This window comes from Globicephala melas, chromosome X (genome assembly GCF_963455315.2).
Source record: "Globicephala melas chromosome X, mGloMel1.2, whole genome shotgun sequence".
Classification (NCBI taxonomy): Eukaryota; Metazoa; Chordata; class Mammalia; order Artiodactyla; family Delphinidae; genus Globicephala; species Globicephala melas.
This window is the reverse complement of record NC_083335.1, coordinates 4,161,738-4,178,153: the sequence shown is the minus strand read 5'-3', so window position 1 is coordinate 4,178,153 and position 16,416 is coordinate 4,161,738. Positions and strand designations below refer to the sequence as shown.

At 58.3% G+C, this 16,416-nt stretch overlaps 2 protein-coding genes across 9 annotated transcripts in view; one reads left to right on the top strand and one right to left on the bottom strand.

Annotated features, from left to right (window-relative positions):
* The window catches only part of MTMR1 (myotubularin related protein 1), a 76,042-nt gene extending 72,142 nt beyond the window's left edge, over window positions 1-3,900 (top strand). For all 6 annotated transcript variants that reach the window (XM_030846961.3, XM_060292916.2, XM_030846960.3 and 3 more), the window contains one exon: window positions 1,864-3,900. In XM_030846961.3, the coding sequence (XP_030702821.1) occupies window positions 1,864-2,025 (162 nt within the window). In that variant the 3' untranslated portion in view covers window positions 2,026-3,900. The remainder of the gene's footprint in view (window positions 1-1,863) is intronic.
* Window positions 3,901-5,039: 1,139 nt separating this feature from the next.
* CD99L2 (CD99 molecule like 2) overlaps window positions 5,040-16,416 on the bottom strand; it is a 112,362-nt gene continuing 100,985 nt past the window's right edge. For 2 of the 3 annotated variants that reach the window (XM_060292922.1, XM_060292921.1), the window contains 5 exons: window positions 14,400-14,438; window positions 13,800-13,919; window positions 10,105-10,122; window positions 8,763-8,828; window positions 5,040-7,600 (listed from right to left, as the gene is read on the bottom strand). In XM_060292922.1, the coding sequence (XP_060148905.1) occupies window positions 7,536-7,600; window positions 8,763-8,828; window positions 10,105-10,122; window positions 13,800-13,919; window positions 14,400-14,438 (308 nt within the window). In that variant the 3' untranslated portion in view covers window positions 5,040-7,535. The remainder of the gene's footprint in view (window positions 7,601-8,762; window positions 8,829-10,104; window positions 10,123-13,799; window positions 13,920-14,399; window positions 14,439-16,416) is intronic. The other variant, XM_030846966.2, reaches the window with a different exon arrangement.

The window sequence follows — 16,416 nt, the reverse complement described above, 5'->3', positions numbered from 1 at the left end:
GCCGCCTGCGCCGCCATCAGAGGATGGCTGTGTGGGACTCTTGTGGCGTTCTGTGTCACACATGCTAGCGCTGGGCGACTGGCCCCGAGGTGGGCATTTTCTCAAACAAGCATGCCTTTGGTCTACTGTAAATGAAGATAACGTGTGAGAAAAGATAACGAAGGCTGCGTGGAGACTAAGATGAGAGTCTCGGGCCTGGGTGGGTGTGAAGTCGTGTGTTACCCGCGTGGCTCGCCTCTCTCTGACCCCAGGGCCTGGCTGTTAGTAATGGTAGCTTGATCGCAAAGCGACTGGAATCAAGTCCCACAAAACAAGAAAATACCCAGTAGGTCCAAGGCTAAGAGGGGAGCTGTTCTCCACCTCGCAGCGGCCTCTGGAATCAGCAACAAACAAGGCAGCTTCCCTTGTTCTGGGGGCCTTTGCCATCGGACTCCCACACTGCCGCCTTCTCTCTCCTTCCTGGGGCCAAAGTCAGGAGTGTGTTCTGAGCCGCTTCTGTGTGGGTTACCGAGCACCCTCGTGTGTTGCAGACACCTGGCTGCCTCCCCCCGCCGCCCCTGCCTTGTCTGACTCTGTCGTCCCTGTCCCTCTGTCCCTCATCCCTCGCATGTGCTCACCTCTCTGGTCACTCACTCTCAGGTCTCGTCTCTCTCTCACCTGTCTCCTACCTTCCCTCTTTGTGCACTGGGGTGGTCACCACTGGCACCCCTGATGGGACGGCTCCCAGACTTCGTGGGGAGGTCATGATGAAACACGCAGGCGTGGCAGGAGTGCAGAGTCTCCAAAAGTCCCCCGCCCAGAGCAAGTGCCCTTCCAGCCAGTCCCTGTAGGATGAAGCCCAGTCTGTGAGTGAAAAGGGTCGGGTGATAGTGCCCCAGGCAGAAGGGACAGCACATGTGTGGCATCTTCCAAAACCTGGAAGGTTCGGGAATGCAGGAGGGGAGAAGAGGCAGGACTTGGAGAGGGGTGACCAGGGGAGGCAGGACTTGGTGAGGGGTGACCAGGGGAGGCAGGCTGGGGTTAGACCACACAGGGCCTTGAAGCCAAGGTCAGGATCTTACCTTCAGGCTGGCGGGAAGAAGCCACTGGAGGCTGTTCAGTGGCGTCTCGGAGCCTGGCTGGGGCTCAGGACCCAGGCTGGTGGCTGCTGTGCAGAAGCTGGACCGGGGCCAAGGGGAAGCAGGGGGAGCTCCCCAGACCCCACCCCATACCCCCTTCGCCCCTCAGGGGGCGACTTCCCTCCCCCGTCTGCTTCGCTCCATGAGGGCAATGCCAGGTCTGGGCCGTCTGGGCTGCGGCAGGTGCCCAGGGCAGCTTGTGAGCTGAGCACGGGAGGGAGTGGGTGCTGTGGCCAGAAGAGTCAGGCTGGGAGGCCCCACGGCCCGGGAGCACCCTTCGCATCTCTCTGCTCCGCGCATCAACGGGTGCAGGAATCGGCTGAGGCGGGGGGCGGCGCTGGCGTGGCCGGCAGAGGCTTTGTGAACAGGGATGGGAGCCAGTGGCCCGGGCCCCTCCCCCCGCACTGCCCCCTCCGGGGCCTTCTGCCCGCGCCCATCCTGGCTGATGAAGACACGTGGCTGCCAGGTGCTGGAAGTGCCGGTTTAACAGAAGGGTTTTCAGTTAGCAGCGTGACGTACAGAGATTTAGAAATGGAGGTGCAGGGGGTGTGCGGGGCCATGGCCATCGATGCTGCTGGGTGGTGGCCTCAGTCGAGGCACGCGTTGGGAGCACCCGCTGGGGAGGATGGCCAGGCCACGGCTCGCGGGGAGGGGCCCCTGTGCCCGCGGCGGTGAGGGCGAGGGGCGGGAGGCAGGGACCAGGCTGGGGAGCGGCGGCGGCGCTGACCCGTGTCTCTGCCCGCAGACGCCCATCCACCAGAACCTCAAGGAGTTGCTGGCTGTCCGCGCGGAGCTGCAGAAGCGGGTGGAGGACCTGCAGCGGGAGGTGGCCGCACGCGCCTCGGCCTCGTCTGAGCGGGGCTCCTCGCCGTCACACTCGGTCACGCCCGTGCACACGTCGGTCTGACGCCGCTGTCCCTGCGGCCTGGGCGGGGCGCCTGCGACTTGTCCGATTAAGGCCCGTGCCCGCCGCGTCTCGACGGCGCTTTCCACCAGTGACCGACCGTGTGCTAGGGGACAGCGTAAGTGCTGTTGTGCCGTCAACACCCTTTTCCCTCCTGCCAGCGCTTTCCCAGGGCCGAGTGGGGGACACTCAAGCGAGCGGAACGCAGGGCTCAGGCTCAAGGTGGGGAATCCTTGTGAAAAGCCACCCCACTCCCCTAGAGGCCGTGGCCAGCCCCATGGCTCCTTCCTGCTCTCTGCTCCCCTCCAGGGTTTCTCAGTTAACTCTGTGCCGGGGAAGACAGGCCGTTACCGTCTTCCCCAGGGTCTCCTCGCGCCAGGGGTCCTCCGGTACCACTTCCTGTTGTGTACATATAAGGTATTTTTAAAGAAGAGAAACATGCCTTTATTTTCCTACGTCCTTTTTTTATGTTTAGACTAGTCACCCAAGGAGGCATCTGCTTGACGGGACTGGGTGAGGAATTTTCAAACCAAGCTCATGCTAACTTTTATGTGGTACATTTGAAGCACAATTTGAATGTGGCCACTTAAGGCCACGTGTTCTGTCCTCACCCGACTCTGGGACCTGCCACTTCCCACTGCTGACAGCTCTCTGTCACAGCGGGTCTGCTCTCGCCTGTTATCTGCTGTCTGAAATAATCGTTCTCGTTTTATCGAGATCCCTTCAACTCGGTTTATTCCCGTCACTGCATGTCGGTGTTTTAAAGCAACAACTGTGCTGTGACTTCGGATGCCGAAAGCAGAGCACTCGCCTCCCTCCGTTTCCTCATCTCAGAGCCACTCGGGCCTCTCCTCCCCGTCTCACACCTCCACTCACTGCCTGGGCTCTGGGACTCCATCAGTCTGGGCAGGAATTAATTGACCGTCAGCTGGTCCATCCACTAGAGCTAGAGCTCTGAGCTGCTCCGCGTGGCTCGTCACGCAGAATCTTGCACATTTGCGCCTCGCCCTCCTCCTCCTGGTGCCCAGGGCCGCGCCCATTCCTGCCAGCCCCGCCCGGGACCCCAGCGCTGCAGGAATTAAGCTTGCCTTTGAGTGGGGGGAGCTCATCGGGTCAGACCTGCATGCAACTGCCTTGTAGTATCTGGTTGGTTTCAAATTCCTGGATGCTACCCCAAGCCCTACACAGGGACCTGATTTTTGAAAACATCCTTAAAGGTTTTTTACACTCAAATACTTAGAGAGTAGATGTTTTTTCAACTTGGAACCTTCTGATTCTTATAGAAGATTATCTGGTATCTATAAGGTATCAAATATTTATTCAAGGTAATTTGATAACCTAAAATCAATTCTCCATTTTTATCATCTGGGGGATTTGCTTCTAAACTGTTTTAATTGACGTAACTTTTGATTCATGCTTTCCACATAGCTGAAACCTTATTTACGAAGGGATAAACTGGATTATACATTGACATACTGATTTTTTAAAAATGGGGACCCATTTTTTCCCCAGAAATATCATCACATAATCCCCAGCTGCACTAAGACTGCCAACCTTGGTGTGGACTGGGGGATGCTTTTGACAGAGCCAGAGAGGCCGAGTGGGTCGTTCTTGCCAATGTCAACGTCCTGGGCCCTAGGAGGACCCCTAGAAGCTCCCATTCCGTTTGAAAGCAGCACAACAGATCATTTTCCTTTGTGTGTTCCTAGCACAAAACTGTTCTAAAACAACTTGAAGTCCAGTTTTGTTACCTAAGCACTTCTTTTTTCAGTTTTATTTAAGTGTACTAGAATGTAAAATCTTTATGGTGCAGTATTGTATTTGCATCATCTGATGCACAGTATTTCAATCCGTAATTAAAATAATGTTTGCTCTGTGGTCTCATTTTTTGTTGTCCTTTTAAGTAAGTTTTTTTTTGGTGATTTTTCCCTTGTGGAAAATTAGTAAGCATTCAATACATGTCATTATATTATATGCCAAGCACAGTTAGTTAGTACATGTAAAGTACCCTTACATGATTTAATTCATTTACTAAGTAAGTTGTAAGTGCAATTTATCATAAGAAGAGTTGAGTATTTTGGCTGAAATGGGTAACTATTCTGATTTTAAAATCTGAAACGCCCCTGCACTTTAACCTTGAGAAAATGCTAAAGATGTGAGGAAAGGACTGGACCCCCTGAGAGGCAGGTGTGGCCCCGAGGAAGCAGGGCCAGCTTTCCAGCCCATGAGTCCTAGATCTTAAGTGGGACAGACTTCTGAGAAGCCCTGGGGTCCCCCTCCCCCTGCCCCAGAGTCTCCGGAGGGAATGCTGGCCTTTACGGGGCTATAAGAGGCCTGGACGAAACCACACCAGCCCCTGCGGACCACCCTTCTTCTAAGGCCTGGTGTCCCTTTCCTTCTCCACGCAGCAGTCACTGCAGCCGTAGGCCCCGGCAGCGACGCCCGAGCGACTTCTGCACGGCAGAGTCACGTGGGGGCTGGGTTTGAGGACTCGGTGCTATTTTACTACAAGGCCGCTATGGCAGGAAGGCGCCACCCACCGCAGTGTGAAGCCCAGCCAGCGGCCCCGCATCTTCCTCACGCTCTCCTCTCAGTTTGCAAGGCGCACCGTGTGACAAGCGCACGCCTTGTCCGCAGCAGAGCTCGCTGCATGCGTGGCCCCGGCCCCGCTGCGCTTTCTCGGGCTCAGACAGCCACACGTCACCCAAGCCGACCCAGGCTACTGGCTTTCTTTGAAGAAGGCAGAGCAGTGGGCTTAGGAGTCGCGAGTTGTTGGGGGCCTGCCTCTGCCCCTCCCTACCCCCGTGACGTGGGGCACGGCCTTAGCTCCCTGTGCCACGCAGGGGACCGCCCCCGGGAAGCCCCACACGAAGCCGCACAGCAAGAGGGGAAGTGCAAGAGCCCTAACCCTCTTGAGAAAGGCCCTTGGCTGGCGGGGAGGGGAAGGAGGTCGCCTCCATATAATTAATTAGGAAAAAGCAGCATCGCTTAACAAAGGGAGCGCCTTCACACCGTCAGAATACAGGGGTCCGTTAGGCTCCCTTTCGTTTAATGCGAACACGAGAGAGCTTACAATTCACAATTAAACACGAGCACAGAGAAAGTACCGGGGATCCTGAGGTCAGTGTCAGCCTCTTCTTCCTCAGAACTGGTACTGACCCCCACCCCAAGCAGCCGAGGCGGTGGGCCTGGCGCTGCTCTCTGGGTGCCACAGGGGGAGGGTGCCCAAGCCGGCTAGGCTGCCCTGCCTCCTTCCCCCAGGGGCTCGGAGTTGCTATCGTAAACACTGAGCCCCCTCTCCCCGCCCCCAGTTAAGCTGACAGTGATCAGATACTGTCAGCTGGCCTTTCTAGCTCACTCACGGTCTCCACTACCGCCTGGGACGGGCAAGCTGGTCGGTGCAGCCTCCAGGTGGACACAGCTACAAGAGCCCCCGGGCATCAGCCAGTGTCGGTCCCCCACACCCCGTCCCAGGATGTGAGTGAGCCCTGCAAACGGGTGGGTGGGTGAGTGACTTTCAAGGCCTCTCCGGTCACTGGCACAGGGCTGGGTGCTGGGCTCTGGGCTTGCCACAGAGGGCACCGAGATAGACAAGAGCGTGATGGGTCTCTCTTAACCAAAGTCAGTGCTACTGAGAAAATGGATGTGCAGAGGGCGCTGACTTCACATCACAGATAGGATTTCAGGGTCTTCACCTCAGATGAGCCTCGCCGCAGAGCTGAGGTGGCCCACCGGGGGCGCCATGCCTGGCCATGCCCAGAATCACATGGGCCACGTCACTTCCTAGTCACTGCCGTGACTGTGACTTCTCTATAAATGTCCAAACTTCCCAGTGGCTGGGAGAAAAGCATCTTACCACACACAAGTGCTGCCTCGTCTCCTTCTTTAAAATGCCTGGGAACGTTGGTGAGCAGCCCTCCTAACGCAATGAGCTTCCGAGCACCGCCCTGATCCCTACCCAACTCCTGTTACTCAGGACACGGCCCCTCCCTGGGCCCTGAGGTCACCCTGTTTTGCATTCATAGCTTGCTGTCACCTAAAGTCCCTCAGGGCCGCCTCCAGCCCAGCAGCAGAGGGGTGGGGACATCAGCCCTGGCCAGCCTGGCAGGGACAAGCCTGGCAAAGCTGACAACAGCCTGTCCCACGAGGGCAGGGCGGGGAGGTCCTGGGGACAGGCTGACCTCACCAGCGACCCCTCTGCTGCTCACTTCCGGGAGCCGCACACGATCCAGCCTGCCCGGCGTGAGCCTGCAGGCGGGGGTGTCGGGGGGCCCACGGCATGCCCTGTATAACACGAACACATGAGGCCATCTAAGCTGCGGCGTCTGTTCAGATGTCAACTGTCTCCCTAAGAAGTCGGAGTTGCCTCATCCCGACCTAGCGGAAGTGGAGGGGCTGACACAGCAGTCCTGCAGCATGTGAAGCTGGATTAATAGGACCCCGCCTTCCTGCTGACTCACACGATGCTTCCAGAAGTGCTCTCTGACACCGCAAACTCGTTATCCATAGACGGGGCTCTAGACTCTAGCTCAGCCCGACAGCAGCGCTCCCAGGATCAGGACCACACGTGGGCCTGACAAATGTTCCAGGAAGGCAGCTCTGCTCCAGCCAATCACGACGGCGGCCGCCGGTGCGGGTGCCCGCGGGCCCCCACGCGCTGTCCGTCAGAGGACAGGCAGGGTGACTAGAGACTCGCCGAGTCAGGTGAGCTCCCACACCAAACCAACGTCCCTTTCCCCTCCCCTCCCCACCATGTACATCTTTAGGCAACCAACGGGCATGCTTCAGGCTCTGATGCTCATTCTTGACGTCTGTAGCTTTTGCTACCAAAATAAGCACACACGCCCCCAGCCCCAGTAGAAAACTCACTGAACTAATCTTGTCAGCCTGGAGACCACGTCCGGTCCCACAGCATCATACGGGAATTAGGCCTGAGAGCCACAGCCTCCTACACATCCAGAAGATTCCTGAACTCTCAAGGCAGGGATACTGTGACATGCACGTTTTCACTTAAATGAAAAGCCACCACTTGCACCAGCGCTTAGGAAGCCCAGTGGCATAAGGGCTGGAGCTGGAACGAAGGACAGAAATAAAAACACCCCTGGGTGTGGCATGTGAGCGGTGTCACCCGGCGCTCACCGGTGTGCTCCTGCGGCTGAAAGCCGCCCAGCGAGGCAGTGCAGCGTGCAGGGGATGGCAGGGCCCTGGGTTCAGACTCTTGCCCTGCAGCACGCGTGTCCTCTGGCTGCCCTCCGCTCGGTCTCCCCCTCCCCAGCTCACTAAGGATTTCCGCAGCAAGGCTCTCCGGAGGCCCTGCGGCAGGGCGGGCGCACGAGCCAAACTCACGAACACCCAGAGCTCGTCCGGAAAACTGAGAACGACAAGAAGCCAATGACATCGAAGGAGCAGCGTGGCAGCCGTGGGTCCAAACGAAACAAGGAGCTGGGTCCCAAGCAGCGGCCCTGTGTGCCCACAGCCTGCCTCGCGGGGCAGGGCCTCGCATCCTCAGCCCCTTAGATCCGGGGCGGCTCCGGCGGCAGTGGCTCCGCGGACTGCGTCTGCAGTGCTGAGTATTTCACTAGGGACAGGAGAAACCCGTCAGGAAGGAGTCATGTCCACCCCACACGAAGACACAGAGACGTGATCATGTCCTTTCCTGGGCACAGAAATCCGGTTCCCTGCGTGTCTGTCCCAGACAACTGGCCCCTGGCGCCCGCTGTGGCCCTGGAGACGAGCTCGGCCTCTACTTCCTCATCTGTAAAGTGGGAATGGTCCCGGCACAGTGGCTGGGAGCAGTTTTTGCGATTTTTTTCTATTTTTTGGCCACGCCGCCTGGCTTGTGGGATCTCCGTTTCCTGACCAGGGATTGAACCCGGGACCCGGCAGTGAAAGCACCGAATCCTAACCACTGGACCACCAGGGAATTCCCAAGGGAGGAGTACTTTAAATAAAGCACGTAACACAGCACCTGGCCCATGGTAGGTACCAACACAGTGGTGGCCAAGACTTGAAAACATGAGTACAGTGACTGCAGCTGTAGAGTCCCTTTTCCCACGTTTGAAACCCAGGGCTAGCGAATCCATCCGGCATCCTATCCTAAGCGACCGGATGCCCCCCACCCCCCCCGCCAGCGCGCCCATGGCAGCCCCGGGCGGTCCCTCCCGGCCGCAGCCTCAGCGCCCAGCCCAGCAAAGGCACACCTGGGCTCCTGCCTCTCCCGCCCACCCCGGCCTGGAAGCCCTTCCCCGGCCTCGGCTGACGACAAGCGGCCTTTCCTGGTCGCCTCGTTGGCATTCTGGGGCCACAGGCTGCATCTGCCTTGAGAGGTTGGCCACTCCAGGCCGGCAGCCTGGCGTCTCGCAGCCTGTAACCGCTGGCGGCTCACCGCAGCCGGCAAGTGCCTGACGATCACAGGACGGCGGGGGTGGGCCTCCCTCTTGCCTGTGGCAGTTTTCAGATGGAAAGGGCCCGGGTCGAGGTCTAAAGGATCCCCACAGCTTCCGCCGGCATCTGGCTGGCGCGAGTCTGTCTCCGCGGGCGGGGAGCAGAGGCTGAGCCCGCACGGTGAGCAGACGGCCCTGGCTGTGCCCCCCGTGTCCCTGGCATCAGCCCATCGTTCCGGCTGCGAGTTCTAGAAATGGCCACCTCTGAGCATCCCTGCTTTCCTAGCCCAGGTCTGCTCGGTGCCGGGCCCAGCCGCTAGGAGGCCTTCAGCAAGACAGTGACCTGGAGGTCCTCACCTTGGGGCTCCTCACACACAACGGCCTCCGGGTTCTCCCCCTTCACGTAGTCCGCACTGAGACCCTCTGCAAAAGGCAAAGGGCGGAGTTGGTGACTGACGCGGAAGCAAAGGGTCCCCGGCCACGAGGCAGAACGCCTGACCAGGCCCTCCGTTATGGTGAGAAAGCCCAACCCCCTTGACGAACTCAGACCCCTGCAGCCCGGGCCACCCAAACGTCTCTGTCCCCACATCTGGGTGCAGAGCGGCCGGGAACGTGTTGCCCTGCCCCGGACCTCTCGTCCTCCCCCTTGATGTGACATGCGGCAAAGTCCCCGACACCCATCCCCATTGGCAGGTGCCACCACGTTGTGAGACTGTGGGCCACACGGCAGCTCCGCCCAGCAGAGGGGCACCGGATGGCAGGGCTCAGCGCCACCCCTGGGTCCATGTGCTGGCCCAGGAGCCAGGGAGGCCAAGAGGGAGCCCGGCACCGCGTGAGTGACTGATGGAGAAGGGGCGAGGCAGATGGCTGGATGGGCTCCGCTGGGCAGCAGGAAGAAGTTTGTCCCAGCCCCAGAGTGGAGGGCCCAGGACCCACGGACGGCTGCTCTGGTCCAGTGAGTTATTTGGGCTTCCTCCCCACCTGCGTCCAAGAGGGACCTGGGGACTCTACAAAGCAACCTCTGCAGGCCAGCACTCAGGCCACTGAGTGGACCCCACCCCTGCCGCTGCGTGGGGGGACTCAGAGGCCATGTCTTAGCCCTGGATAAGCCGGGGACTGGAAGCCTCATCACAGCCCTGGGCCTGTGGGAAACTCGGGCCACAGTTCTAACCAACCGACTGAGCAGGCGCCAGCGTAAGTCACTCCGCCATCCCGGGCTGCATTCAGGCTCCTCACCTGCCTGCCCTGGTGCTCGCCGGGCTCAAGGCGGGCGCCAGATGGGCCCAGGGAAAATGCGGGTGTCGCTTGGCGGCAGGTGTGGGGTGGGATGGGTGACAGAGCCAGTGGAAGCTGTTCCCAGCGGATGGGCCAGGGCCAGGAGGAGCGCCCTGAGCCTCCTGATCTCTGTGCAGCTGCCTGCGGGCAGGCCTCTGGGTGCTTCGCAGGGGTGACCGCCAGTGGGTGTGAGTCCTGAACAGGACCTCCACGCCCGCCCCAGCACCCCGAAACGCACGTGGAAAACTAAAGATGGTCGTGGTTTCAGCCAGGTCGGTGAGCACAAGGGGACGGGGGCGCGGGGTGGAGAGCGGCGACAAGGAACGAGAGAAATGGGGAGGGGAGGGGAGGGGAGGGGGGGTGGACATGAAGTGTAGAGGCCAAAGCGGAAGAGGAAGATGAGTAAGTCAAAGCACGTCGTTACCTTGACCTTCTGCTGCATCTGAAGGCAAGACACAAAGCTTAGGACCCTGGAGCAAGAACTCAGCCCCCGGCAACAAGCCACGTGGGCTTTCCACGCGACACGCCGACCCTTGGCGCTGAGGGCAGAGACATGGGGAGCAGAGGGTCCCCCAGGCCGGGACCCCTTTGGTGGCAGTCAATACCGCAAGCCCCCGAGCACCACTGCGGGGTCAGGCCCTCCTAGCAGTCACATGCCATTCCCCAGGGCGTCCCCGTGCACCGGGTGCAGGGCAGCTTCTGCTCCACCTTCCCTGACTTACTTCCCCGAGGAGATGGTTGAGGCCACTCTGGGCGGACGCTTAACAGAAAGCGTGGGCATGGGAGGTCCTGTCCCCCAGCTTCTCAGGGGATTAACCACCCAACGGACGTCCATGGGGCTCCTCCTGATGCCAGCCCAGCCTAGGTGCCAGGGACACATCAGTGGCTGAAACACACACAGCCCCCCACGGAGAGCGATGGGCTGGGGGGTGGGGCAGCAGCCGCGGACACAAGCCCACAAGCCCCGTCCCGCCCCAGCGGCGGCACGGCGGGGCAGCAGGGGGCGCTGTGGCAGCGTGCAAGGCAGACATCTCCTCTGGCCCACAGGCTGGGAGGGCGGGAAGGCTGCCTGGGAGGGGGTCCCAGGCCTGAAGGAAGAGGGCTGCTAGGGGAGTAAACGGGACGCCGGGCGGGATGCTGGAGCAAGCGGCGCCCACTCGGGGAAGTCAGTGCGGCTGTGGACAGGCTTCTGGGGACGCGTCCACGGGCAGGGAAGAGAAGGGATGCGGTTGGAGCCAAACCATGAAGGGCTGTGAATGTGAAGCCCAGGGGCTGGGCCGGGAGGAAGTGTGCATTTGAAATGGGTCCCGCAGGCTGCTCAGAGCAGGGAGAATGGTGGGGGAGACCGGGGCAGGCGGGGGGCTGATGGAACCATCCAGATGGAGGACCAGGGCGGTGGAGAGGTGCGGCCCAAGAGCAGAGCTGCGCACGAGCCCCAGGAACAGGGACCCCGCTGATGTCACATCAGGGGACGTAGGACCCAGGAGGGCTGGTGGGATTCATAAGGGGAGGCGGGAGCGGATACAACTTACACACTTGAAAGAAAATGGTGGTAGCACAGCGGGCGGACACAGAAGCAACGGGGGGCTTTTTCAAATGTGGGGATGCGCCGCACTCAGTTCCCTTCTAAGGAAACTGGGGGTGATGGTGGTACTCGCACGAGTGTCCAGCTGAGGGGCTCAGGACAGTGTGGGTTTAGCAATGACAAGGACATCACCGACAGACTAAGGGAAAAGGACCGGGGGGAGGGTCACCCGGGTCACCCACCCTCAGACGGAACGGGCGGCTGGGAGAGGCCCTCAGGTTCCGTGAGCTTCCTGGGAGCCCGTGGGAGCCCCCGTCAGCCCTGCAAGCACGCCGGGCCCCCTGGCCTGGGCCCCCGGCACCCAGCCCAGCAACATAACACCCTCACCTCCAGGCCAGCCCCCAGAGAGAGAGGTCACATGCACGTCCTCCAGCCTTGCTGCCACAGGGCTTTTCACTGTCAGCTACGCCCCTTCTTTTTCGTTTGTTCTCTCCCAAACGCCACACCAATCGCTCAACTCTATGCACTAAGGCCTTCATGTTCTCACATTTTATTGGGTTTTGCCCGCTAATCCAGGACAGACACACAGTCCAGAATCCATCTATTCTTGGCTTTGGACATCAACCTCTTTCTCCCTCCTTGTTCCCATCTACTGGCACCCCTTCCCTTCTAGACTCACCGCTTCCCGTCTTGAGTGAGTTCCTTCAACAATCCCCTCAGCCTCTGTCTCCTCAGCTATAAAATGAGGGTGCCCAGCACGGCTGCCCCATCGGGCTGTGGGAGTGCTCAGGGTGGTGACCCACACTCAGTGTCGGGCGCTGGCGAGCGTGGAGCGCCTGGGAAGCCATGCTTACTATAAGTTTAGGCCCAGCTTTTCGTTTCTCGTTTACCCAACATGCGTTTTAAAGTCTCAAAAGCCATCCCGTGGCACACGAGCCACTGGCCCAGCTCTGCAGTGGGCATGTATTTGCCAACCGTGGATTGCACGCATGTCACTGTTAGGGTCACAATGCTGAACTGGGGTGAATGGTGGCCGCTAAAGGCTATGTTCACGTCCTCACCCCTGGAACCTGTGGATGTGACCTTCTTTGGAAAAAGGGTCTTTGCAGATGTGACGAAGTTAAGGATCTCAAGATGGGATCATCCTGGATTTAGGGTGGGGCCCACACCTAAATGACAAGTGCCCTTTAAGAGACAGAAGATGACACAGACACAGGGGAAAAGGCCACCTGAAGACAGACGCAGAGATTGGAGTGATGCAGCCATAAGCCAGAAGAGGAAGGAAGGCTCCTCCCCTAGAGCCTCCAGAAGGAACCAGCACTGCTGCCACCTTGATCTTGGATTTCTGGCCTCCAGAACCATGAGAGAATAGATCTGTTGTTTTAAGTCTCTTGAGCTGGGACAAGTGATAGCTCTAAGGCCAACCCAGCCTCCAGCTCTGCACTCCCTCTCACTCTTCCTGTTCACACCACTCTACAGCCAAGCTTTTGGCACGACAGCAAGTGGGTGGGAACTCAAGCAGGGCAGCCGTGAACAGCTGTGCAGGTCGTGCGCTGAGATGTGAACCCTGTCCCTGGAGCACCGCTATGCACAGCCTGTGGCGCACCAAACACAATGGAGACGGCAGCAATGTCCACACACAAAGCATTCTGGGACCCAAGTCGTTTCCTGGGAAGCTCAGGTCCAGGCTAGAATTAAGTGCAGAGGCCCAGAGCAAGGGAAGGGGAAGCCTCACAGGGGATGGTCCTGAGCTGCAGGAAAGAGGAAAACTATGGCTGAGTCAGGGTCTCTCACTTGAACTAAAAATCGCCTGTCTTCAACCAGAGACACTCTTGGCAAACAGCAACACATCGACACTGTGCTTATGAAACCATCGATAATGGCATCCCCACGGGGCTCCCCCCGACACGGGCTCCCCCCGACACGGGGCTCCCCCGACACAGGGCTCCCGTGGGTGGGCGTCTCAGACACATTCCATCTGTAACTATTCAGTTCACACACCTCGGACAGAGTCACAGCTACAGCCTAAAATGAAAGCCGCCTATGTTACGAAGCTGGTGTGTAACGTTGCGGGGCGGGGACCACACTCTCCTCTTCCTTTAAAACAATTCATGATTCTCTGGCTCACGGGGAGAAGCGGGGGGCGCTCAGGCAGCGGGCAGCGGCGCCTTGGGATCTGAGAGGGAGGGGAGGGCTGCCAGGACCTCCGAGGTCCCGGGGATGCCTGCCTTCTGCCTCCGAAGGGCCCAGGGTGAGGTCTGGGGCCACGTGGATATCCAGGGGCTCTCCTGTTCTATGAGAAACCCAGGGCTCACCCTTGGAAGATCAAGGTCACTGGGCCCAGCCCAGTCCTCTCTTCCAGGCTGCTTTCACTTCAGTTTGGCCGACGTCTGTCCCCAAGGGTTTTAAAAAGTGCAGCACCACCTCCACCTCAGCCCGGGGAGATCTGCTGAGGAGGTGTCTTGGGCAGGCTGTGGAAGGTTACTGAATCTTAACTTGCTCGGGGTTCTGCCCCTTCCCCTCCAAAGCCCTGGCCCCTCTGTTCACGTCGAGCAGCGGGAGGGTGCAGGCGGCCGCAGGGCAGGTCCACTTACGCTGAATGCTGAAGCAGAACTTCTTCTGCTGGTAGGAGATGTAGCTGGAGACAGCGCCGATCAGGGCCATGGCCAGAGCGCTGGCCACGCCGGCAATGGTGCCGGTCTCTGCTGACATGCCTGGGGAAGGCAGAGAGGCGGGGTCAAGCCCAGGACACCACAGGGATTGGCTCAGGCACCTGGCTCTCCTCTACCGGCGAGCTAAGCTGGTTCTAGGGCCCGTGACCCCCAAGCCAGTGTGCGGGGCTGTGCCACTTATACCGAAGGGCGGAAAATGACACAGTGCCCATGGGTCTACCAAGTGCTTCCCGTTTTCCGTAAGGATTTCCATTTTGAGCGGCTTGAAAGGTGGCCGTGGAGGCGCTGCAGCCTCCACCCCGCCAGCTGAGGCTCAGATAGGCCAGCGGGCTGCCCCTGGGGCCACTTCCCCGGGATCCAGAGCTTCACGCTCAATCCCTTTAAATGGCTGCATTCCTCTGCTGGTGGCCTCACTGACGGGTCTCTACCAGGAACCGTCACGGGAGGGTCGGGAAGACCAGCTCTGAGACGAAAGCGGGCCAGTTTGTGGTTTCCAGCGGAAACCTCGGGACTCAAACTCACCGGATCCTGAGTCGTCCTCGCTGCCATACTGGCCATTACCTGCAGAAAGGACAAAGCCGTCAGTGTCCTCCGTGACCAACTGCTCGGCGTCGGGAGGGACAGCTCCTTCCCGACTGGCTGAGCCTTCCGGGTCCACCTCTGCCCCAGGCCCTGCCAGCACAGCCCCTGTGGGCTCTGCCCTGACTGTAGCAAGACCTGCTTCCTTATGCCTGTCACCTGCCAAAGCCCAGGTGGGACGTTTTATTTTTGAAGTGACAGCGACTGTGCACTGAGAACGTGTTAACATCCTGGCTCTTCACACGCAGTCCGCTGGGGCAGGTGCGCCCAGCAACCATCCCCAGCGATAGCGCAGGGAGCAGAGGTGCGCAGGTGGGGGACTTGCCGGCAGGTGGCGGAGCTGAGCCCACGCCAGGCGAGCCTGCCTCTGAGGGATGACACTGCGTGGGTCCCATGCATCTAGTGTCCCCTGTAAAATATATTTATCGTTTACCTAATTATAGAAACACGGTGATGTAAAACTTTGTTTTAAAAAAGGACGAAAGACCAGCATAGAAATATTTCATCATCCTACTACCCAAAGAGATTCACAGTTAATATTTCAATTTCTTTTCCTCCTGTCCTTCGCCCTTTACCTGGTTTTCTTCAAATCCAGGTGCTTCTGCTCATGTAACTTAGGTGCACATACGGCGCCCTGACGATATGCTACAGAATTAAGTGGTAATCAGGAGTTTTTTAAGGGCCGTCCACTTCTGGCTTGGCCTAGAGTTTGAGTTGTTCTTGGAACATAATCCAATGCAGGCTGACAATCGCCTATCTGGGATTTTGAAATTCAAAAGGCTCTGAAATACCACAGAGATGGAGAACAGATTAGTGGTTGACAGGGGTTAGTGAGGGTGAAGACGGAGGGAGTTGGCTGTGATGAAAAGAGGGAAACCGGAAGGATCCTCGTGGTGACAGAAGTGTTCTTTTCTTAACTGCAGTGGTGGCCACACAAACCTACATGTGATAAAATTTCATAGAACGAAACAGACTCTCTCTCACACACACACACCCTGCCCAGACAGCAGCTCCCTAATAAGCCACCGGTGCCATTTAGGACATTAATTAGCCTTGAGCACCCCGTTCACAGGCACCCTCTTCTCCTCAGGACATAATGCTCATTAATGGAGGGAGCCCGTGTTCCCAGAGCCCAGGGTTCTTGGGGGAAACTGCTCTAGTGTGCTGGGGGGATGTAGGTGCATGAATTGTAACAAATGTACCCCCTCCGGTGGGGCATGCGGCTAATGGGTAGGCTGGGGGCGTGGGGAACTCTCTGTACAATGTGCTCAATTTTGCTGTGAAGCTAAAATTGCTCTAAAAAATAAAGTCTTTTTTTAAAAATAAGAGTCTTGGGGGAGAAAATGAGGTCTGCTATGTTCCCACCTGGGACTGAATCCTTGAGTTAAATGCAGTTTACAGACATCCATGATTGGAAATGAATGGTTATTTACAAAACAAGGAGCAGTGGCGTTTTCAAAAACACAATCACTGCTGTCGGAGGAAGCAGAGCAGAGAGGAGGACATGAGTCACCCTGTGCATTAACGTGTGCACAGCGAGGTCACTCGTGAGGACTGGCCCATCACTGGTCCCTTCTGCTGCGCCAGAGGCGGCTGTCATCAAGGGTAGCGGCTACCCCTCACAGGCGTCCTCTGCTGACGTGTTCATGTCACTAGATTTCCAGATAGGAATGAGCAATTCAACCCACTCTTTGGTTCGCCTTGAGCTGGAATGAAGCTGAGTGTTCCCAAGTCTCCCTTTCCCGATTAATCCTTGATCACGAGGATTCACAACAACTTGAACCTCACAATCTGTATGGCCAGGAGCTATGAGGGTGTTACATGATCTCCAGGGGCATCTGGAGAGCTCTGGCTCCCCCTGGCCGTCAAAAATATTCAAATGCTCAATTCTTCAGTCTCTAGGAATCCCTGACTATCTGACCATCTGTGATTGGACAAAAGCATTTTTCTAAGAAGATGA